The sequence below is a fragment of the Sinohyriopsis cumingii genome, chromosome 12 (assembly GCF_028554795.1).
Source record: "Sinohyriopsis cumingii isolate HCF-2022 chromosome 12, ASM2855479v2, whole genome shotgun sequence".
In the NCBI taxonomy this organism is placed as follows: domain Eukaryota; kingdom Metazoa; phylum Mollusca; class Bivalvia; order Unionida; family Unionidae; genus Sinohyriopsis; species Sinohyriopsis cumingii.
This window is the reverse complement of record NC_142972.1, coordinates 108,806,644-108,832,847: the sequence shown is the minus strand read 5'-3', so window position 1 is coordinate 108,832,847 and position 26,204 is coordinate 108,806,644. Positions and strand designations below refer to the sequence as shown.

Here is a 26,204-nt window from a genome sequence, read left to right as displayed (position 1 = left end):
TGGCTACCACAGTGGCAACTTTGAAACCCTGTTTTTTTGGCAAATAAATATAAAAGATGATTTGAACACTCAGCAGATTTAAAGGGAAGAAATAGTTTTATCATGAATTCCTTAGAGAAACTTTTTTTCTTGATCCATTGGTCACTTTTGACCTCAATAAGAGCCAACATTTTTTTCGTTGGTCACCCTTTTGACTTTAATATGAGCCACATTTATGCATATATGGTTGTCTGGTATCACTAGCCTTGCTTGTTAATGGTAGGATATGTTTATTGTGATGTCTATCACCGGGGTACCATGCCGCAGTCATGTAGCATGATGTTCCACTCAGTCACATTATCTTGACACCAGTTGATCAGCTGTAACCCGGACCTCTTAATGCTGAGTGCCAAGCAAGGCAGCTGCTAGTACCATTTTTATGTCTTGGTATGACTCAGCCAGAGTTCAGACCCACGACCTCCTGGATCCAAGGTAGACGCTCTAACCACTAGGCCACTGGAACTGTTTATCAGGGATGCAACAAAACGCTTATGCAGGAGTCCTCCATATGCGCACAATATCTGGGTGGCAAATTTTAAGACCTTTTTTCCTTTGATTGACAAAATTCAGTCTCACTCTGATGGATAAACAAGAGCTATAAATCAGTGGTGTAAAGCATTTGGAAAATTAAACTCAGTGGCCGCCACTCGTTGTTTTCATCAAGGCATTTGGCTGTTTCTTTTATGCCCAATATGCTTCTGAGAGGGGACTGTAACTTTTGGTGGTGGGAGACATCGAAAATAGGAGACATGGAGAAGCATGGTTCAACATATTATCAGTAGTAAGGTGAATTATTACGAAGCCCATAAGTGACGATATTTAGACAGTGCATTTGAGAACAATATCCTTAATGATTTTTGCAATCAGAGGTTTTTAAAGCAAATTGTTAGAATACTTTGATTGGCTGGAAATGGGTAACCAGAGATTGTCTTTGCTCTGGTAACAATTGAATGACTTCTGTGCCAGTTTTTAATTTACAATTTTTTTTACCAGTATCAGGTCAAGGAAAATAAGTTGAAAACTGTGTGGATTAGATTTTATAACAATAATTAAGATTGCTTTTAGGACCACACTTTTCTGATTTCCAGCTTGTAAGAACTGTTGAGGAAAGAGTAAACAAGATGCCTATCAAAACTGTATCAACCATGTTATCAGAAATAAATAAGAAATTGGAACATTAAAATGTAATAAAAGTATTGCGTTGTACAAGCCATGTAGCTAATAAAATAAATGGCTACAGGAATGATTTGTGTGTATGCATGCCAATTTAGGAATTGTATCATGTACTTGTCAAGAAAACTTGATATGAAAGATTAGATGCTTATGAGTGCTGGAATATAGGATAAATATTTTATTGTACATAATATTATTCTTTTGATAGTTAACTCGGTCACGTTCTTTTTGTAGTTAATTTGGTGTGATAAAACACTCTCTCTCTCTCTCTCTCTCTCTCATCACCAATCCAACATTAAATATTGGGACTGTCTGTGTCTTTTCTACACTCCATTCACTATACAGTCAAAACAGAAAATGAATTATCTACCAATCTCAAGGATCTGTACATGTTTCTGGCATCAGCTGGCTATCACAAATACTGCTCACAGTGTACTGATATGTTTGCACTTAAATAATTTAAAATGATAATAGCACTGAACATTTGGGACTTGACAGTATTTAAGGCTGGGACATCCACAAATGATACTCAGAAAGACCTGGACTTCCTGATGTAGAAAATAAGTGAAAGCCCTGAAATAGCTAGGCCCAAGTTTTGACATGATACATTGCAGATTTCTCTCACTATACTCCTGCAGTTTGAAATAACTGACCTGAAGTCAATATATTTTTATGTTCATTTTTAAAGGCTGTGGAAGAAATGAATGGCAAGGAAGTGAAAGGCAAGGTTTTGTATGCTGGCTATGCCCAGAAGAAGGCTGAGAGACAGGCTGAGCTGAAGAAAGAATTTGAGCGAATCAATATGGACTCCACCAATCGCTATCAAGGTCTTAATTTGTATGTCAAGAATTTGGATGATGTCATTGATGATGAGTGGCTGCGCAAGGAGTTCTCCCAGTTTGGGAACATCACCAGTGCTAAGGTTAGTGAAAAAGTTAAAAATTACGTCCAGCAAAAATTATATTTCGTATCTTCGCAATCTGTCCAGGATTCTAAGGGAAAAACATACGGAGTAAGAATCATTTTTTTCTTACCAGGAAAAGTGTTCTTTCTCTATGCCCACCTTTCTATGACCCTGTCTTTTAACCTTTCTTTTTCTGCATGATAAGGTTTCAGTCACCTACAGTTACCAGACTTTTTGAATGGTTGGGTAAAGGAAGAAGACTGTCGATTTTGGGGTCAAAAGGTCAGGGTAAAGGCCACTATGACTAAAAGAAAACAGAATTGTCTGTCCATACAAATATTGGTTTTACACTACATACCAGGAACAAACTTTGTTGTTATCTTGTACATTGGGTAAGGAAAAACCATATTGATTTGGGGGTCAAAAGGGTGTCAGTTTCATGGATCATTGTTTTATGTATCTGACATTACTGATGGTAAGAGCAGACTATTGCATGGTCCAGAACGACCATCAGTGACTTGTTCAGAGCAACAGATGTGTAATTCAAGTAGTCCTGGATGGTCCTCAGATTTGATTAATCCAGCTCCATCATCTTTCATATTCCCCTGCAGTTATATAAATTTTGACTGATCCTGTGAAGATTTTAAGGAAGGAGATAAAAAAATTATGAGCAGCAAATGGAGGGAAGAAGCAAAAATGAGTTTAAAAAATGTATTCTGACCAATATTTTTTTTATAATATGAAACCAGAAGCACTCATATTCTCTTAGGTCTAAATGATAATGTAGCAGTTAAGTTCTCCATAGTTTTTTTTTCCATTATACAGTCTCACTGGTTTCACAAGTTGTTGTTGATACTTGGACCTTTTGTTGTCCTTGCCAGCTATCTCAATTTTAAAAAAAGCAACATGTTCTGCAAACATATTCGAAAAAAACAACAACTTTAGGAAATTTGTTTTAGAGGTGACTAAAGTAAAAACATTACTTCCACCAGAGTAATTTGTTTCCTATTCTGCCAGACTTTTGGGTTTCATCATGTCTGTGCATCCTTTTTTGTGTATTACCCACAAAAAAAAGGTCAACATAAGTAGTCAGAAAATACAAGGAAGCAAAACTTGGCAACAGTTTTAAGCGGCCTGGGTTCTCTCGAACCATCTAGAACCTTTTGCAGACATCCATGTCATTGGCATCTTGATGTAATTCTTATGAAATTTTTGGCAAAGAACATGCCCATCAACATTTACATACATAATGGTGTGGTCCAGTGTTTCAGGGGATTATCAAATTTCTTCTTTTTCTGGTTGAAAGGTTTTCACAGCACTGACTTCTTTTTTGTGCTTGCAACTTCCTTTCAGGTCTGATGAAGCTTTCATTAAAAAAAAAACCTATACAGTCAAACCCAGTTATCTTGATTACATTAGAGGTGTCCAAAAATTGTTGACATAATCGGGTAAAAACTGATAACTTAATTTTAAAGATGTCTTTGATCTTTATTCCTATCTTTTACTCTTAGGTTAACTGGAATGTTTTAGTTTAATTATTGCATTATTGGTATATATTGTTACTTAGTAACAAGTGTTGTGGTTTGATAACTTTTTAGACTCCAGCTGTGCATAGCAGACAATAAAACAGTGTTGCTAATAAATTACTCATGAGTGTATACATGTATATGCACTCTCTGAAATAAAGGTAAAATATTTTCTCTCATACATTTCACAGTGAATATACCATAGTTTCATATAACTCAGTAATAAAATAACCTTACCTCCTGAAGAAATAAAAACGAATATGAACTTATCTAATCCTGACCACACTATGTAAGTTAAATGGATTTGGTTGTCTTTGCTACAGGAAAGAAATTCAATATACATGTACGAACAGAGCTGCCATGAATCTAACCGCAGGTACTCTTTATGGGAAATTGATACACTGTAATGTGTTGCTGTGGTCAAATTTTACAGGCAGAAGACAATATCAGACTGTTTAAAATTTTTTAATAAACATCTGACCTTACCTAATATATTTTAATGGCTAAAAGAAATGATTGTTTTTTTTTTGTTCTTCTTAAACCATGATACATCGAGTCACACCTGCATGAAATTGATCAGAAAATGATTTATTATCTGATAAATTGTGAGTATTTTAATCATTAATGTATTTAATCCACTGACAGGTGAGACACAACTACAGTGATGATGAAATTTTACTTGGTAATGATGAAATTTTACTTGGTAATCACCATTTGCATTTCTAGTCACATGACTACACAACTCTCACAACCTACATGTAATTGACATCAGAGGTCCAATAGTCATGCAATATCAACAGTATATTTCTTTTCCAATATTGTTGTAAAATATGAAAATATTAAAGCCACATACTGTAAAAGAATGAAAGGACACAGAATTCTCAATATTTCTTCTTAGAACAGTGACCAGAAACTTGTCGCTGTCACAGCAACTTGGAGAAAGTCAGATTCATCAGATTAGCTTAACAGAGATGTGTTGTTTTTTTTTCATGACTGGACCAAAACGCTCAACATGAGTTCTCAAGAAAATCAAGGTCAGGATAAGTGGGTTTGACTGTATTTGAGTTTTAGAATTAGGTACTGATTCTAAGTGGGTTTGACTGTATTTGAGTTTTAGAATTAGGTACTGATTTTAAGTGGGTTTGACTGTAGTTGAGTTTTAGAATTAGGTACTGATTCTAAGTGGGTTTGACTATATTTGAGTTTTAGAATTAGGTACTGATTCTATGTGGGTTTGACTGTATTTGAGTTTTAGAATTAGGTACTGATTCTAAGTGGGTTTGTCTGTATTAGAGTTTTAGAATTAGGTACTGATTCTAAGTGATAGAAAACTTTTGAGAGGAGGATATAATGACACCTCACTGCATCCAGAAAGCCCAAGAATTTATTTCCAAACATGAAATAAAACTAAAAATAGCAGGAATAGACAAATATTTAAAACCAATAGCATTTGCCACAAACAATATGAGCCATTGTCAGTACAAAAAAACAGATATTAGTAACCATTGGCAGTCAGAGATTACCAATATTAGTAACCATTGGCAGGGGGGCCCAAGTGGCCAAGTAGTCTAAAGCGCTTTCTGTCTCGGATCACTGCCATCTCACCTCTGTCTGCGTAGGTTCGAGTCTCGGATTCGGCCAATGTGGGTATGTGAGAAAGCTTGCCAGTTGCTTCTCGAGGGTCGGTGGTTCTTTCCTGGGATTTTCCAGGTTCTTCCTCCACCATTAATACTGGCCGCCATGTATAGCCTATCGTGTGCTGAAAAATGGCATTAAACCCTAGAATAACAATAACCATTGGCAGTCAAAGATTACCAATATTAGTAAGTAACCACTGGCAGTCAAAGATTACCAGAATTAGGAACCATTGGCAGTTGAAGATTACCAGTATTAGTAGCCAAAATACTTATTTGTAGTAGTTTCCAATTACAAGCATGCACTGGTATAGAAATGTTAATGAAATGATGATGGATGAGATGGAAAAAGTTATGAATAAATTGCTGCAAAATTGACACTGATTCACATTTAAATTTAGATCTTCTGCTAGTACATAAATAGTGTAGTGAAGAAAAAATCATTCACACATTTTACTTTAGTTGCTCCTTTGTTAATTAAGCAATTTAGGTGAATCTTAATGTCTTCACAAAATTTAAAGTCTGTACCATTTATGGTTACTATATCTCAACTGAATGTATGAAACTGATACAGTTGTTTATTGACTTACATGAAGATGTCTGCTCAGGATGACACAATGGAAAATGTTTGTCTGAGACTTCCATTATCCATGATTCCACCCACTCGATTGGATTTAACTGTTGATGCCTCGTGAGGAAATCTGTCAGCATCTCTGCTTATATAACGTAGCAGTCTGCATCACTTATCCTGTTTCTGGTCAGCAACTGTTACATAATTTTCAAGGATTGAAATCAAATTTAGTATGATGGTGTTTGGATTAGAAATGCATGTTGACTTTTATCTATTTATGTCAAAATTTGACATTAGCAGCCCTTGTTTGACTTATGGAATTTGCCATAACATCATAAATAAATTCAGTTTCTACCTAATCACTTTTGAAGGACAATGTATTTAGGCTACATTTGGAATGTGGATTTATACTACAGCAGATAGGTCAGATTTGACTAATAAGATTCTGATTGATAAAAAAGACCTAGGTCAGATTTGGTTAAGAAATCCTGGGTCAGATTTGATTAAAAGACCTAGGTCAGATTTGATTAAATGACCTAGGTCAGATTTGATTAAAAGACCTTGGTCAGATTTGATTGAAAAGCATGGGTCAGGTTTTATTAAGAAATCCTGGGTCAGATTTGATTAAAAGACCTAGGTCACATTTGATGAAAAGACCTAGGTGACATTTGATTAAAAGATATAGATCAGATTTGATTAAAAGACCTGGGTCAGATTTGATTAAAAAGACCAATGTCACATTTGATTAAAAAGACCTAGGTCAGATTTGATTAAAAAGATCTGGGTCATATTTGATTAAAAAGGTCTGGGTCAGATTTGATTAAAAAGACCCATATCAGATTTAATTTTCAACTAACATATTTTCATGGGTATACATGTTTTTGCACAAATATTATGAAGCCCCTTGTCAGGAAATTAAACATTTTCACTTATCCTTTAAATGACCATTGATAACTATACCTAAAGTGCACTGGGCATTGGGGTCCTTGAACAGATTGGATAAAGTCCTTGAAAAGTCTTTGAATTTTGTCAATTCCAAGGTGTATGAACCCTGTTTTCCTAGTAAGCAAGTGTATTTAGAATTTAACAACAACATCTTGCAGAAGTTTGCCAGAAATGCTCATTAAAGTTTCATTTTGCTGGGTTATACTATTTACTAATGGTATTCCATTTGTGTTCATTTTCCAAATAGTACTTTATTTATTACAGGTCATGACTGACAATGGCAAATCCAAGGGCTTTGGGTTTGTTTGCTTCAGTTCGCCAGAGGAGGCAACCAAGGCAATGACTGTAATGAATGGTCGCATCATTGTCAAGAAGCCGTTGTATGTAGCCTTGGCACAGCGTAAGGAGGACCGCAAGGCTCACCTTGCCACGCAGTACATGCAGCGGGTAGCCACTATGAGGATGCAGGTAATGCACAAATGAAACCTTTTGCAGACATTCAAAGTTCTTACCGTCACACACTTAACAGCTAGTGAAATGTTTTTGTAATTTTGGTATTGGTTTTATTAATATCATCAAGGGAATACTTAATTATTGTATAGTTATATCACTACACTGTCAGTTGTGGCATACAAAATGTTCAATCAAGTCTGCTATAGTAACAGCCTTCTTATGCAGCAAACCTGCATTTACAGCTAATCTGCATATACAACCCATCTGCATACACAGCTCATATACATATAAAGCCCATCTGCACATAGTCCACCTTGGCATAAATTCCAAATTAAAGCCTCTGGATAGACTCGTGCACATGTATAATCAAATTGACTCTTGTTGTGCTAAACTTGGAGAAGTTCATCATTTGAGTAGAGCAGTCATGCTCCTACTGGGTGATGTAGGTAGGATGCCCAGCATTTCCTCTTGTTCCAACGTGATCAGGTACTGTATCTGGTAAAGTATTATTTGAGAAACATAGTATACTAAAAAAAATGTGCTTTCTCAATATAGCAGACAGAATTCACTAACAATATGCTTAAAATCCCCTGAACAGAAAGCAACCAAATTTAAAAGTTTGATGAAGATACAGAAAAATAGAGAAACCTTGAACCAGTTGTTTTTGCAACATATGCAATCAACAGCTTAGAAGAAAGCATGCATACCACTGAGCACATATTTCATGGCCCTTGCATTTTGTTGTTAGGTACATGTCAGAAAAATGAGCAATCTCAGGCCCTCATGGGACTCTTTCTAGAGCAGCCTTTAACACATTAACCCCTGGCGACGAGTTACCTTGGCAGGAGGTAGTAGCCTACTGCTGAGCTCTGTAGCGTCATGGTCATGCATGATACACTAAAGTGGGTGGTATTATAGGAAGGTAGACAGATGTAGCTCTACAATGATACCAGATAATCTGGAATGTCTAGTTGCACTACAAAATACAGAGAGAAAAACCTCATTTTTGGACCTGATTTTTTTCTACCCAAAATTTGCCTGTGGTCAGAATCCGATTTTGTGTCTGGATTTTAGATTTTTTTGGTCTCACATCTAAGGCAGAGCAGTATGAACTGCAAACAGACAGAGGAACTTTTGCAAAAAGTAGGATAAGCTGGGCCTTTGGAATAAAGAGTGGTCTCAATACAAAAATAATGGGTCTGTTTAGCAAAAAAAAACAAAAAAAAAAAGTCAAATTTTTACCCTTCTGCTCATGCGTGAGCCAAATAGCCACAGTGTTTCCCTTTACGCACATTTGTGCGTCAGGGACGTGTGCTGGAGAAAATTGACGCACACATTTTGTTGCCGTGCGTTGTTTTGACGCAAAGGATTTTCATGTGATATGGATTTATTTAATACCCAATGCATTGGACGATGGATGGCATCATATATACTTTGAGCATAGGCATTAACTGGTTCTCTGCTTTGTTTGTTCCTTGCCTTGCGCTCCTCTATTCGTATAGCAGAGTGTAACGCAGGGAACAGTCGAAACAATGAACCAGACTAGCATAGGCAATGTTATGACAGAGTTGCTTCCCCATATCTCGCGAGCTTTCAGGCGATTTCCATCGAGCTCATGTTTAATCTCAATGCTTGTTGCACTAGATTAAAAGGCCGTGCACTAAAAATCATATGTGAAGAAAGTGAAAGAAGCAGAACACAGAAGAGTAACTGTGGATCTAACTTTAATGAAAAATGGAGAAAATAATGCCCTTGACTGGAATACGGTATTCATACATTAGGATTACCGGTGTGACTTCTGATCGGGTGATTGCGAAGACTGCAAAAGTGAATAATCCTTTCTAGATGGGTTTAGAATTTTAACAAATCTGCCCTCGTTCGCCACAAGATATCTGGAGAACACATAACCCAAGACATTCTTTCACAACAAAGAAATCAGTAAACTTGCAGAGACAAATGCATTATTTGGATTACAAAGTCAGTGGGTCATTGCAGATTTTGTTGGTTTTTAACTTTGCTGCAATAAAAGAGATCTTAAAGTTCATGTCTAACTGATTAGAAAGAAGATGAATCATTAGCCTCCTTGATATTTGGATAAATTTGTTCTAGGACGAAGTACAGTGAAACCGATAATAGTACACATTTTATGAAAGGCAGTAATTTGACTGCCATTTTGTTAAAAAGATTTATTTGGCTTTTTGTATTGGCTTGTATGTACTGTGTTGGGCTATAATATTGCTTCATATTGATTATAAGGAGACTGTTAAAAGTACGACTTTAAAAGAAAAATGAAATAATAAAATTATTCTTTGAATTGACAATGCATTTGTTTGTTGATTGTACATGTTTATTTTTTTTTTTGTATGTTTAGTTAGAGAGAGAGAGAGAGTATGTTCTGCAAGTTGCAATATCCTATTTCAAGCTGAAAAAGTACGAGTCATATAAAAATTTGCGTTCATTTTTGACCCCCACATTTTTTGACCCCCAGTTCTGACACCAAGGTTTTTTTTTTACCCTCAATTGCACACCCCTGGGGGATACACTGTAGCCAATGAAAAACAATGTTTTCAACACAACTAGGCAGTATGTTATTGGAAGATCACCTGGAAGTTGGTGTTTTCGGATGTATTCAGAAATAGCTTTCAAAATGTGTTTTCCTACTTGAATTTCAGGCGAAAATGACAAAAACCTCCAGGGGTTAATATGTTAATCATTCATTTGAAGCATCGTATTTTAGGTTCCTGGAAGAAGCATTTGGTATTCGGGCATGACTTGATTCTGGCCGGATGCTTTATTTCTCCAAGCGGATGGCTCTTTTTCAGTTGTCCATATAGAAGTTGCAGATAATAAATTAGTGCCTTTTGTTAGTTTATAACAACTTTTTGTTTTATTTAGGCTCAACAGATGGACCAGATGTTTCCAGCTGTTGGAGCAGGATACTATGTACCAACAATGCCAGAGGGAACACAACAAGGTTTCTACACTCCACAAACTATACCACAGATGGGAGCAGGCCTTAGCTGGCACACAGTTCGACCCAACCAGCCTGCAGCTGAGAGTAAGGGCCCGAGTCTGTTTTGCTTGTTTGCTTTTTCCATTTATTGTTACTTCTGAATAGAAAAACAATAGTTTCAGATTTTTTGGTGTTGATATCACCAAAAGCATGAAGGTGCTGTGTACAAGTTTTTGAAAATCATAGATCTTGTACATTTGTTGTGAAGTTTGCATACTAGGTGTTCTAGTCTTGTATGTTATGACTCGATTTTCTTAAATTAAGTAAAAAAGCAAAACCAATCAGATTAGTAAAATTTAGCAAATAATTTATTTTCCTAGAATACAGAGTGAAAATTTAAAAGGAACTTAAGCATTGTGAATTAAATCCCAAAATTCCATCACAAGTCCAAAAGTATAGTGTCCTGAATGAATTCCAGGATTAAAAATTTGTGATGTTCCTGTAGTCTTGGATGAGCTGATGTGTCAACAGTCTTGATACATCTAAATGAATGAATTTACAAGAATCCAAAATAGTGATTTAAGTCCAATATGTCAGTGAGCACTTTCTAATTCCAATGAATAATTTTTAAATAAATGATTCTTTGCAAATTATAGATGGGCTTAACTAAAAGTGATTTTAGAAATAAACTTAAAACAGGAATGACAAATTTTGTTTACCTCAGAACCTTATATTAAAACCTAAGGCACATTTGGGCATGATGTGGGTCATTTTCCGATCAAATTTATAAAAAATCATCCAGAACATTCTAAGGCTAGGCCTTGTCATGTAACATGTGCTGTGAAGTTTAAGGTTATATTTAATTTAGAGTGAATGCATTGCCACTGTGATATTTGTTCTGATTATGGTTGAATCTAATAATGAAATAATAAATGTTGATTCATATATGTGCTCAATATCAAAATGAGTTAATTGTTTTTTAAAATCATCTGAATATGATCTTAAGAATATATACTTCACTTAATGTTAAATAATACTAAATTATCAAATTATTTATATCTTTTCAGCATATTTATATGCATAATATCTATTTCCACTTAGTAAGGGCTTTATATATATTGGTGATAGACTTGATTTGATTCCAGTTACTTTTGGATTATACATTGGTGTTAGAACTGATTGATCTCATTCCAGTGATCAAGAAATTTACATTGGTGATATAGTTGCTCTCGTTCTAATGATCAAGGAAAATACATTGGTGATAGAACTGATTGATCTCATTCTAATTCTAATGATCAGGGAATATACATTGGCATTAGGACTGATTGATCTCATTCCAGTGATCAAGAAATTTACATTGGTGATACAGTTGATCTCGTTCTAATGATCAAGGAATATACATTGGTGATAGAACTGATTGATCTCATTCTAATGATCAGGGAATATACACTGGCATTAGAAGTTATTGATCTCATTCCAGTGATCAAGAAATTTACATGGTGATACAGTTGATCTCATTCTATTGATCAAGAAATATACATTGGTGATAGAACTGATTGATCTCATTCTGATTCTAATGATCAGGGAATATACATTGGCGTTAGAACTTATTGATCTCATTCCAGTGATCAAGAAATTTACATGGTCATACAGTTGATCTCATTCTAATGGTCAAGGAATATACATTGGTGATAGAACTGATTGATCTCATTCTAATGATCAAGGAATATACATTGGTGATAGAACTGATTGATCTCATTCTAATGATCAAGGAATATACATTGGTGATAGAACTGATTGATCTCATTCTAATTCTGATGATCAGGGAATATACATTGGCATTAGGACTGATTGATCTCATTCCAGTGATCAAGAAATTTACATTGGTGATACAGTTGATCTCGTTCTAATGATCAAGGAATATACATTGGTGATAGAACTGATTGATCTCATTCTAATGATCAGGGAATATACACTGGCATTAGAAGTTATTGATCTCATTCCAGTGATCAAGAAATTTACATGGTGATACAGTTGATCTCATTCTGTTGATCAAGAAATATACATTGGTGATAGAACTGATTGATCTCATTCTGATTCTAATGATCAGGGAATATACATTGGTGTTAGAACTTATTGATCTCATTCCAGTGATCAAGAAATTTACATGGTCATACAGTTGATCTCATTCTAATGGTCAGGGAATATACATTGGTGATAGAACTGATTGATCTCATTCTAATGATCAAGGAATATACATTGGTGATAGAACTGATTGATCTCATTCTAATTCTAATGATTAAGGAATATATATTGGTGATATAATTGATCTCATTCCATTGATTAAGGAATATACATTGGTGAAGAAGTTGAACTCATTCCAGTTAAGAGATATACTTTGGTGATAGAACTGATTGATCTCGTTTCAATTGTTAAGGATTATGCATTGGTGATAGAACTGATCGAACTCATTCCAATTGTTAAAGGATATACATTGGTGATAGAACTGATTGATCTCATTACAGTTATAAAGGGATATACATTGGTTGGAATTAAAAGTTAAATGTAGACTCAAAGAAAGTCTTGTCAAAGAGAAATATGAGTTATCTTGTTTATAAACTGAAGAACTTCATTTTAATAAGAGCAGACAATGTAGTACATTTGTACTTTGATCTTTGCAACAGTTGGACTCCAGAACATGATAGCTGGACCACAAGTAAGACCTACTGGCCCAACAGCTCCTGTGCAGACCAACATGCATCCCAGTGTCAACATGAGTGCATTGACAGGCCAGAACACCACGCAGCATTGGCCCACCATGCCAGTCATGCAGAGCAATATGTCTGGGCATCCTGTTGCTGTCAGTATGGCTTCCCAACAGGCATTTCCTTACAGTGTCAGCATGTTTACAATGACTGGCCAGAACACCAACCAGCCTTGGGTCACCATGCCTCTCATGCAGAACAATGTATCAGGACATCCCATTGCAGCCAGTGTGACTTCCCAGCAGGCATATCCATACAAGCTATCACAGCCAATGCTCAATATGCGAGAGGTATGTCAAATCAGATTGCATTATTTTCACTTAGGATTATTTTTTTTTTTTTTGAATAATGAAAGGGCAGATATAGAAATATTACTCATGCAAGTCTGTTTCTCCATCACACCATTGTCAGGCAGTTTACAGATTGCAAAGGAGGGTGTTTTCAAGAAAGATTTTTTAAAAAAATGATAAAACAAATTTGCACAATTATATGAATAGTTTAAGCAACAAAATAAATAAGAACTGAAATGATTTGAATAAAATTTAAAATGCCTTAAAAATTTAACATTAACTGAGATGGTTTTCATGTCATTGAACATGTACTTTAACTAAATTTTTGTAAATGAGGAAATTGACATACAATTTATATTTAAAAAATTAAAAATTTAAACTTTAAATTTTACATTAATTTTTGGCTCATCTGGTTATGAGGTCAGTTTTGCGAGGTCATCTGTTGTCTGACTAAATGACTACTGCATCCATCAACAACTAATATTTTCAGCTTCACAGAGACCACCAGACTAATTTCAATCAAACTTTGGTGTCTTGTTCTAGTAAAGTCTAATTTCTATTTTAAGCAAATTATTGGCATTTGAAATGTAAGATTACAATTATTGTTGTACAATCAGGTACAATTATAAATTATTATGAATTCATTCCCAGCATGATATAAAAGTTATTGGTGGAAGAATGAATGACATATCAGTGCTAAAAAAATACCAATAGCCCGGCACCCATTGTCCCTCTAATTTTAGATTAGGCCTGTCCTGTATTCCAAGTGAGGTACCTGTTGGGCATGTGGAAAAGAAATTAATTTGCCTGAGGAAACTCGGATCATGCTGTGAAATGTGTAAATGTATTTTCAAGACGTTGACATACCTGCCATAACAGGACAGTCTAAATAAGATCAACACTATCCTTCGTGAAATTGAAATATGATTTTAATCAAATTGAAGCATGGCGTGTCATGCTAAAAATACAGTTTTGTACTCCCAAACCTCCTGACATGAATGTGTTTTGAGAAAACACAATTTTCAGTAATCTTCAAAAGAAAAAACAACAACAAAACACCACTTTCAGTATAAACCTGTTACATGTAGCATGTATTAACGGTAAAAAGTCAAGATTGGGTCTGATGTAAAACTATCCCTTGGGCAGTTTATATAGTGGCAATTAAAGGCAAAGAGGTCAGGTATAAACCACCATTTCACATAATTGGCTGACAATAACTACTGAGATGTGGTTTGAAGGCTGAATTGGGTAAGCCCAATGTGCTAATTTGCATAGGTAGGATCAGGAAGTGGAACAATCCTTTATTGGTAAAGAGATGCTAGATGGTGTACAAGAACAAATGTTATTACATATTATTGCCTTGAATGAGAATGTTTAAGCCACATGTATTATATTTTTTGACAAGTTTGTGAACAGCGGCAATGTTTCTTTGAAGTCAGATTTTACTGCATATTTAAAATGTGATTAGTCTGAATATACGTTTGTACACCTACTGATTTTAAAAAATGAAAAGCATAAATAATGTAGAAAACAATTAGCTGTCAGCAAAGCCCAGCAAAAATGAATTTCAGAGCTCTTGCTTTTGCTTTGTTAAGCACGTCTAAAGAAAAAAAAAAGATGGGGGGGGGTGCCTATTATTCTTTGTACATACTGCAAACAACACATTGACATACATCAGCTGGGGCCCCGAGTGGTCTAAAGCGCTCTCCGTTATGGATCACTGCCATCTCATCTCTGTCTGCCTGGGTTCGAGTTCAAGGCTCGGCTAACATTGGTACATGGGAAAGCCTGCCGGTAGCTTCTCGTGGGTCAGTGGTTCTTCCCTGGGTTTTCCAGGGTTCTTCCTCCACCAGTTATACTGGCCACCATGTATAGCCTATCTTGTGCTGAAAAATGGCGTTAAACCCTAGAACAACAACAACAACAACATACATCAGCTCGTTTCTGACATGGATTCCCTCAGAATCCAGCAGAGAAGTTTGAACACCAGGACCATCCAGTCCCTAGTGAGTGTAGTGATGAACACTAATGACACTTGCATTGCCTTCAACCCCCTTTGAATCATTGATTTTATAATCGAAATGTAGCTATTGGCATAGCAGCATTGTGTATTAAAAAAGGGGAAATTTTGGGCATGTCGAAATTGGAGTCCAGGCTCAAATTACTTTGAGCACTGCAGGTAAGTAAAACTAGACTGTTTTGCTGCCTGATTACAAGAAAAGAAAAGGTCGCATTGTGACAAGAAATACAATAACTGTAGATTGGTAAATCTTAAACTTCCAGGTTGGAAATTAAGAAACATTTGATGGTGCTTTACTTGGGCTGTTGGCCACTTAAGGAAGAATTCTGAGTAGCCTGTTTGTAACAGTTGATGTCAAAATTTATGCTAATTATTGAATATACTTCAATAAAATATTGCAGTCTCAAAGAATAGTGTAACATTGTTTATTTAAGTGTCACATTTTATATTTTTTTAAAAGAATATACAAAAGTTCTTCAGAGGTTTTGATTCATAGGCCTAAATATAATAACTCAGAATGACTTGAAGATGCAGAAGAAGAGTTCCTAATTAATGATTTAGCTTCCAGGAGCATTTTCATAGTAATTATTTTATTTTTTAGGCTGATGCAGATCATCTTCATCGTCCAGTCATCTCCCCATCTCCTCCACAAAGACCACTGACAATTCCTCCATGGTCACTATCTTCTTCACCGAGGTCTCTATCACCTTCATCACCAACGCCTTTTATGAGGTTTCTGACACCTCCTCCACGGTTGCCAGCAGAACATTTAAGACCAAGAATACCACCTCCTCAGCCTGTATCTTCAGGAATGCTTAGACATACAGAACCATTTAACTCTGAGAGAACTACATGGGATGTGAAAGGTAATTTCCAGTAAAAAGGAATTATGTGTGTATAGACAAGGCACTTTAATGGAATTTGGCGTGAATTCATTAAAACAGTGCTCCTAAGGTCAACTTTTTTATTACAGATACATGCCCATTAAGGACAGTTAGAGTAATTAATGGTGATAATTATATATATGCTGTCATTTTGATATACATTAAACGTTCCATCTTTGTTTCATTTCACAGGGGTCAGTTATGTACAGTTTCTGTTTAATTTTATTTTAGAAATGTGACTCAACTAAAAGTATGGCGACCCTACCTTTAGTAGGTGTTTTTGGGAAGAATAAAATTTGGATGGTTAAGGGAGGTTGCTTTAGAGGAGAGGTAAATATGTAGATGAAATAATGAAAAGGGAAAGTCATACAATATGTGGATACAAGAGGATTTAGTTCATGTTATGTGACCATTGAGGGATGTCACATTTTCATTATTAGGTGGCAGTTTGGAATGGGTTTCATAGCACCAACCTCAGGTGGGTGGGTCTAACTTTGTACCTGCATGTACATTAGTTGTACATTCTTGGCAAAGTTTTTATGTGTAGCTTAGGTATTTTCCCTACATTTATACTTGGAAACATAAAACATGGCAAGAGGAATATGACACCTTCATTATAAAAATAGGTCACGGTGATAAATATTTCATTATTCATTGACTTGGTTAAATTTGTGTTTGTATTTTCTGTTTATGCTAGAATCATTAAACAAGATGATGGATGCATCTTTATTAGCAATACTCCCTTACCACATAGGTAGCTTACTGTAACCTAAGATTCACATTTTACTGACTTTGGGAACATTTTTATGTTGAGCTAATGACCAAATTTTTGTGCACCTTGTATATATACTGTTTTGTCGTTAAAACTTGGCATGGACACCTACGTTTCATGCTTCACTGACTTTGGTGACATTTTGCATTTGAATTCATTTCGCAAGTTCTGTTCACGACAGAATTGTCATAGGAGACAGTTTGATGTATTTCTTTTAGTAACACAGTCTTACCACAAAAGCATGTTGCTGTGTACTCCATTTCATATGTTATGGTTTTGCATATTGCTCAAGAACAGATAGGCTTTTTGCACCCAGCATATTTAGTTTTACTGAGACTAAAAAACTTGTTGAAGGCATGTGGCTTGACGATTGCTAATCCCTTGCATGTTAAGGTTATAGCTCAAGCTATGTTCATGGCATAATCATGAAACGTAGATCATTTTATGTATACTATTGTATGTATATCATTGTTTATAATGTATATCATTGTAATGTACATCATTGTATGTATAGCAATATAGGTATTTCATTGTATGTAATTTATATCATCGTATGTAATGTATATCATTGTATGTATATCATTGTATGTATAGCAATGTAGGTATATCATTGTATGTAATTTATATCATCGTATGTAATGTATATCATTGTATGTATATCATTGTATGTAATGTATATTGTTGTATGTAATGTTAATCACATAGTATTTCAGTGTATGTATATCAGTGTTTGTATTTCACTGCATGTATATCATTGTATGTATTTGTACCATGCCGTTATAAAAAAGGTCATGATGACCAAAATTTTACATTTTGTTTTGGGGATTTTTTTTGCATTTAATTAAGTTGGTTTACATACTGTCTTACCAGAATTGATGAAACTTGATGAGGAAATCCATCTTGATGAGTATTAAACCCTCTTCACAGAAGTAGGTCACTGTGACCTATTTTCCATACTTCACTGGCTTGGGTTCAGCCTCGAGCATCATTTATGTCAAAATCATCACACTTGATGACTATGCATTATGTTAGTACCACAGACTTGCAATAAAAGGAAGTCACATGTCACATTCTATATTTTTAGCTCCCGACTACATTGGTTTTCATCTAATGTATAATCAGGGATTTATGACTTTCTAGAGGGCCCAGAGTGGATGAGTGGTCTAAAGCGTACTCCGTTACTGATCACTGCCATCTCACCTCTGTCTGCGTGGGTTTGAGTCGCGGATTTGGCTAATGTGGGTATGTGAGAAAGCTTGCCAGTAGCTTCTCGTGGGTTGGTGGTTCTTTCCAGGGTTTTCCCAGTTCTTCCTCCACCATTATTACTTGCTGCCATGTATAGCCTATTGTGTGCTGAAAAATGGTGTTAAAGCCTACAACAACAATAACAACAACAAATTTATATTAATATCAGCTTGATTGAGGCAAGCTAACTGGAAAGTTGAACTTGCCCATGGAAAAACATAATATCTTTAACATGAGTGAAGCAATAAGAGAAATTATGGTATGTTTTAAGGAAATCACATTACATTTATTGAAACTTCTGTTTTCTTTTTATCTCTCTTGGTATCTTAAAACCGTATGCTGACAATTAAAGTTATCCAAGAATGTAAATAATACATGTAGTTAGATTTGTATGTTAGAAAGAGTTAGAATGCAAATTTAGTTCTAAGAGCAGCACCAGATAGATACAGGTATATAGAAAGATAAATGGATAGGTGGACAAGATTTTGGAAATAGCTATATTTTTAAGAGAGTTGAGAAAGAATTCAAGCATGGCTGTAATGACTTGTTTTTTCTCTTAACTCAAGGATTTGTGAACACTTATTTCATCTATTTGTTTAACAGTTATCATGTAGTCACCTTGTATTTATCAAGTCTCCTGTAATTATCATGTAAGCATGATATTAAATGCCGCTTGTGGATTCTGCATTTTCCTTAGGTCAGTCACACATTGAACAAAATCCTCCTGGTTCTTAATCATTACAGATGATTTTTTTATTATTTTCAAATACCTGCCAGTCAAAGAAAGCAAGTAACACGTAGTTGCCATACAATTGGCAACATGCATCAAAACAATCTTTGAAAAACCATTGTTTTGAGTTGGCAATCTGACAAACTGCCAGAGGCTAACTTAGGACTGGAAAGTCAGCAAATCCCTGATATGTACAAATATTACAACTACAATGTAACTGATAATTAAATATATTTATACCTTATTTGTCAAAACTAACTTTAAATAGTAAATATACACATCATTTCTTCATGAAAAAAATGTGAGACTGACCTGGACATTGGCTACAAGATGGAAATAACACAAAATAGATGAAAGAAACTGCCAGGTATTCAGACAAAGAATGCACTTCATATAAATGCCAAACAAAGGCTCTGATAAATGTTCTTTGGCAAGATATAAACTTTGCAGAACATAAATCAGTAATAGCTGAAAATGACCCCATGTTGGTAAATTAGCTTGCAAAGAGTTTGTTTTTCCCAGACATGGAATAAAATTTCTCGTTTCTTGTATCCCTTTCTCATTTATTTGGACTTGCCCATGCAAGAGCCTTATAAATTTGAACTTGCCTGAACCAATGTTGAGCTTGTCCCAGATTTGTAAATCCCTGGTATAATATTATTTTACCTGGAATCATGAAACTTGCTTGGGGTGGGGTGCATCTTGATGGGTACTAACCCCATATCTTAGTAGGTCACTGTGGCCCATGTTTCACATTTCACACACATGGGTTCAGTTTTATAGTTTTACTGTTAGGCTTTAAACACTATAGCAGATTATTGTTTACATATCATATTTGGTTGCCTAGTGGTTAGAGTGTCCGCCTCAGAAGCGGGAAGTAGTGGGTTCGAACCCCAGCTGGGTCATACCAAAGACTTACAAAAATGGTACTAACAGCTGCCTCGCTCGGTGCTCAGCATTAAGAGTGATTGGACTGGTCGGCCTGGTGTCAGGATAATGTGACTGGGTTGGACATCATGCTACATGTCTGCAGCATGATGCCCCAGTGCTAGACCTTGCTATAAACTGCCACACTGCTGACATCGGAGCGATATGACCGAAAGATTGTTAAAGCTACATTAAAAATCCTAATCACACACACACAGGTTGTGATTTATATTTCAGATTTCATTTTTTGGCAAAGGTTCAGGTATTGCATTTAGCTCTTCATGTCATAAATTTTTGGCATGTTACATGCATTCCATTTCTTCCTAGAATAATGGAACTTTTGAGTTGATGCATCTTTAAAGGTTCTACATCCTTTTTGAAAAAATACATCTCTGTAACCTGTTTCTCATGGTTCAGTGACTTCATTGAAATTATATGTTAAAAGTTCATTTATTGGGTGCTGTGTGTGTTCCAATCATGAAACTTGATAATTGGATGCAGATATGTTTCTACTACACTCAGAAACCAAATAAGATCACTGTGACCCACATTTTGTGCTTAAATAACATGGGTTAAGTATTTGTATTTTATGATCACAGATTCATACCAGCTTGACCTATATACTTCCTAACTTACACAGAAACACTTTTGCAATTGAAAGTAGAATAAACTTTAAAGATTAATGGCTTTAAATTCTGTTGTTATGTTAACTATAACAGGTTAACTGTACTGAGCATGTGAATGAGTATTGAAATTTTATGAATGGATGCCATACTGCATGCTTTTTATTGAGGCTGCACTTGTAGAGGCTGCATTTGTATTGGCTAATCAAGGTAATTATTGGTGCATGAACTCTGGCTTTTGTCACTCTAACAATAATATCTTCTCAAGCAGATTTTGGAATAATGGTTTTGTTAAAAGAAGATACAAACACGGTAGTCTCTCATTTCTTTATAGTATTTCCAATTTGACATCAGAAATGAATTTTCTTTTTTTTCAACTGCTGTATGCTTATACCCTTTCTTAATAGGTAGGCAGGTAGGTGGAATGGTTGGTGGTTCATTGCTAGGTAGGTGGTTTTAAAATCTGTCAGGACATTACTGTCTGTCTAGTTTCAGTTAAAAGTTAATATTTTAAATTTTAAATTGTATAAAAGTTCAAATTGAAGGACAAAAAATTGCCAAAAAATCTTTAGACAAAGGGGGCCAGAATCACTTTGCTCTGAATTTAGTTTGTGCATGATAGAAACTTGTTAAAGAAGAGCTAAGTAATCACTGATTAAATTCTAGATTTTAACCTTGACAACAGAAGATCTCAATTGTCTGTGTCAGGGAAATGAATTCCAGTTTTGATGAGAATTTTATTTTGAAATAGAGAACATCCAACACAACTAATATCCCTATATTAAGCAGCGTCATTTTTTTGTTAGGCATTGTTTGGATAACTTGTACTACATTATGCTTTCATAGACTTTCAGTTAAATCTGTTAAAAGAATTACTTCATACTAGTCATACACACAGTCCCAGATACCAGTCATACACACAATCTCTATCAAAAAATTCTTTTTTGTGACTTATACAAATTATACCAATTTATTCAGGAATATCTGTTACTGTCATCTGGTTCAGACTGTAATTTTAGATGAAACTGGACCTATCTGCTTATTGTAAACTTGGCTTAAACTAGACATCATCTGCCCATCCTAAAACTGGACACCATCTTCACGTCCTAAACTGGACATCATCTTCCCATCCTAAAACTGGACTTCATCTGGCTATCCTCAAACTCGACTTATCTGCCTGTCATAAAACTGGACTTATCTGCCTATCCTAAAACTGGACTTCATCTGCCTGTCCTTAAACTGGACTTTGTCTGCCTATCATAAAACTTCATATGTGTATATTAAGAGACTGAGATCTCTCATGATGTAAATGTCAGTAACAATGTTTGCTAATTTGGAGAATTATTCTTTGCCGTAACATATGGCAGATGTACAAGTTGGTTACTTGACAGTTATCAAGTCACTTCACAGAATCAGCACTTACAAACAATTATAGGAATATCAACCTATAACAGCAACAAAGCACCTCATACAACACACCTCCAGCCTATGGCAACAGCAAAATACCTCAAACATCACACCTCCAGCATATAGCAACAGCAAAGCACCTCATACAACACACCTCCAGCCTATAGCAACAGCAAAGCACCTTGTACAACACACCTCCAGCCTATAGCAACAGCAAAGCACCTCAAACAACACACCTCCAGCCTACAGCAACAGCAAAGCACCTCATACAACACACCTCCAACCTATAGCAACAGCAAAGCACCTCGTACAACACACCTACAGCCTATAGCAACAGCAAAATACCTCAAACATCACACCTCCAGCCTATGGCAACAGTAAAGCACCTCATACAACACACCTCCAGCCTATAGCAACAGCAAAGCACCTCAAACAACACACATCCAGCCTATAGCAACAACAAAGCACCTTAAACAACACACATCCAGCCTATAGCAACGGCAAAACCCACTTCATACAAAACATCTTGCACTTGATGAGTGTAAACACCTTTGATAACATTTCCTATTTTAAAAACTTTATTGGTTATTCACAGAAACTCGCTGCCTGGATCAGTGTAGTGATTAGAACATAAATTCATGATATAAAATGAGAACAAGTTTACAAGGGAATGCCAGGTAAGCATGACCTAATTGTCGTTAATCATATATACCATATGTTGCTCATGTGTGCAGAATTTTTTTAAATTTAATCTTGAAAAATATCTAGATTTTTATACACTGAAGCATTTTATGTCATGATATCTGTACATCTTTTCATCTGTTACCATTATGGTTTCTGTGCATGAACTACTGTGGTGCTCCATATACAGTTGCCAAATGTTTTGGACGGCTTGCACTTGGGGTAGAGAAGAACACCTTTGATTTCGGGGTCAAAAGCTCAATGGTTAGTGTAACATACTGAAAGAAGAAAAAAGGTTTCTGTACAATAACCAGAGATGTTAGTTTTCCAAAATGTTGTGGAAATTAAGGCTTTTTGGACATTTGCTGTTTCAGAATTGCAGATTTGTTCTTGTATTATCTGGACTTGTTCTGTTCCATGTTTTGTGCATTGATGTGTTACCATTATGATTGAAGTATTTGTAACAATGTTTTGATTGGTCCATCCTAAGAATGATGCAGTTTTCAGCCAATGAAGGGTGGTGAAGTAAATAACCCGTTCATGTATGTGTCATGGCATATTGGAGAAGTCGGCTGTTGATAAGTAATTTTGATCATGTTGAACAAAATAATTTAAAAAATAAGTGTGATAAATCATAGTGTAGACATCAGACATTGAAGAAAGGAGTAAGGATCAAGTTTAAGTATGACTGTCTGTGAGAAAAGAACTTTAATGAGGTAGTAGTTACTGTATGACATTTTGAAAATAAACATTTCATGATGTGTGAGATGTAACGAAGTTAGGAATTGGTCATCAGAACAAAAATAATTGTTCAGACAGTCAGGGTTGGAAAAACTATATAAAATTATGAAAGCAAAAGAATCCAGCACATGAAATATTCATTAGATCGCTGCAGGAGCAATAAGAGGATGATTGTATTTAGAAATTGCATTCACAAAAGGAGATTTCTGAGGCAGAAGAAAGAGATTATGTTAAAATGCAACAGTGCTATGCTTCAGAGTTAAATGGAAATTGGCTCTTTCAAAGGTCATGGTCACTGTGACTGAAAGAAGAAAAATGGTTTCCACCAAATAACATTATTTTTCAATTAATGCCAATTACTCCACCATCTACAGCTATTGATCTATGTGGATGGCATAAAGATAGGGTAAAGAAGAACCCTATGAATTCTGCAGTCATATGATCAAAGGTAACAAATTCACTGTGACTGAATAAAGAAATTGGTTTCCACTAAATTTGTGAAGCTTACACTTGATGTAAGGATGAACTATATTAATTTGGGGGTCAAAATGTTTTAGATCAAGGCCATTGGGATCAAAAAAAGTAAATTAGTTCCTGCACAGTCAGCCTAGTTTTCCATGAGCCACAGTTATCAGGCATTGTGGATGGCTTACATTTACGGAAAAGAAGAATGCTTTTAATTTTGGGGTCAAAAAGTAAAAGATCAAGGCCACTTTGAATTAAGCAAAAAAGATAAATAGATTCTACACAATAACATGAATTCTAAATCACATGCCAGGAACAGACTTTGTAGATGGCTTGCACTTGGTTTAAGGAAGATGCCAATTAATTTTGTGTCAAAAGGTCAAGGTCACTGACAGAAACAGGAAAAATTATTGTGCACAAAATTTTCAGTGATCTACATAGAGGGCTATTAAACATGGGCCAGGTGTGTAATGTGCATTTCACTGTACTCTTGTTAACATCAGTTATATTTTCTTTCAGAATTTGAAGAAACAGATGGAGCTAACACAGACTCTGAAGAACCTGATCACTTGCGATGTTTCCTTGATGTCCTGGGTAAATAAGCTTTTAAACTTCAAAATATACCTATTCTTGAATAACTGACATGGCATTAGTGCATTCAGACATCTTCAGGGAATCTGTGATTGCAAGAGCATTGGACTCTTAATCCACGGGTTGCAGGTTGAATACTTAGTTCCAATTTTTTCATCATGATAAAGCCAATAACATGCTAAAGTGCCATGAAGACTGCCAAAATTAAAAACGGCTTTTAAGAGGAGAGCATGTGATGCTTCAGCATATTTTTGATAAGGTGAGCAATCAATCAAAGTAGAAAATGACAAGCCACAAGTAGCATCTGGTAGAACTCAATGACTTTTCATCAGTAAAGACAGGTTTTGCAGTCTTGTATATGGAACAAAATTAGATGCCTGGTTAGAAAACATGGAGAAGTGGTTTTGAAGGAAGTATGTATCTTGGACTTCTGTTGTTCTGAGATATAGCACATAAGAATTAGGCAGTGATTAATTCTCTCCAGACATTGGATATAGTTTTAGATTAATAGAGAATTAGGTAATTCTCTCCCGGCAATGGATCAAGTTTAAAAGTACACCACCATTGTATTAATGTGCAATTATTACTATTTTCACTATCTTGAAAACTGCCAGTCCAGTCTAAACCAAATTGGCACAGAGCATCGTGGCATGAAGGTCTTTCGTATTTACATAAATGAGGCCAGTCTACCTTATGATTTTTTATCCCAACAAAAACATTTTAGCACATTCCATTTTTGTTGAGTAATTCGTTAATCATTTTCAGTAAAATGCAGTAGTTAGATAATCTTCATTTCCAATATCAACAGCTGCCATTGTGAAATTAAGTTGAAATAACACTTGCCAAAGAAAAGGTTTAATCATAACAGCCACTATAGGAAGGAATACACTGAGTAATTTCCATTAATTTTTGTTGATTTTGAAAGATGATACTTATGACGTCATTCACCACTTCACAATTGCCATGTAAAACTGTCCCTGATTCAGTTTTCATTTAGTTGGCAGGTCTGGAAATGACGTAACTCAGACGTCCAATATGGTTGCCATAGCGGTTGTCTTGAAAATCTGGTTATCATTAGTCCTTTTGAATTGATGGTCATATCAACATTGGGTTGATTTTTTAAAAATAATATCTAGTCGGTCCTAAACAAAATGGGTACCAGTCTTACCTCCAATATGACCAGCATGGCAACCATCTGTGCAGTGTTTTTAGTTACTTCTTCTGAATGGAAAGTCCTATTGACATGGGGTTTTCACCAGAAGACTTCTTATAACCTCTAATTGGTATAAAAATAAATACTATCACAATCAGACTTTAAAACTGAGTGCCTTGGTGGCCATTTTGGAAATCTTATTGCTATTCTGTCTATGGGGGTTGTTGTAATGGCCTGGTGTTTCAGCAGAAGACCTTATGGTGTTTAGTTGTTTGTAAATGAATGTGGTGCTGATCTGACACCCAATATGGCTACCATGGTTGCCATTTTGAATATCTCATCAATACCAGAATGCAGGGTGTATCTACATGGGAATTTCCCCAACAGTCTACGTATAATATCTGGTTGGTCCTAAATGAAATGGCATTTATATGACATCCAATATGGCCACCAGGGCAGACAACTTGATAAAGTAATTCCTACTTCTCCTATGCCTTATTAGTGCAACAGGTCAATTTAAAAAAAAAAAAACGTTTTTTGCCTCGCTGGTACGTAGTGATGGCCTCTTGCTCATTGTCCATTTGTATGTTAGCGCAAGTTTATTTTTGCTACTCCATCCAAACTGCTCAGAAATTGCCATGAAACAATATGTACATATCCTGCCCAATATAAATGGCACAGAGACTTTCTTCAAAATCATGTTTTCTCTGCT

The 26,204-nt window shown here is 35.5% G+C and overlaps 1 protein-coding gene across 2 annotated transcripts in view; it reads left to right on the top strand.

The window, feature by feature from the left end:
• LOC149787232 (uncharacterized) overlaps positions 1-26,204 on the top strand; it is a 55,053-nt gene that overhangs the window by 13,556 nt on the left and 15,293 nt on the right. For both annotated transcript variants that reach the window (XM_089977739.1, XM_089977740.1), the window contains exons 5-10: positions 1,901-2,134; positions 7,057-7,260; positions 10,141-10,303; positions 12,883-13,253; positions 15,875-16,139; positions 24,268-24,342. In XM_089977739.1, the coding sequence (XP_089833865.1) occupies positions 1,901-2,134; positions 7,057-7,260; positions 10,141-10,303; positions 12,883-13,253; positions 15,875-16,139; positions 24,268-24,342 (1,312 nt within the window). The remainder of the gene's footprint in view (positions 1-1,900; positions 2,135-7,056; positions 7,261-10,140; positions 10,304-12,882; positions 13,254-15,874; positions 16,140-24,267; positions 24,343-26,204) is intronic.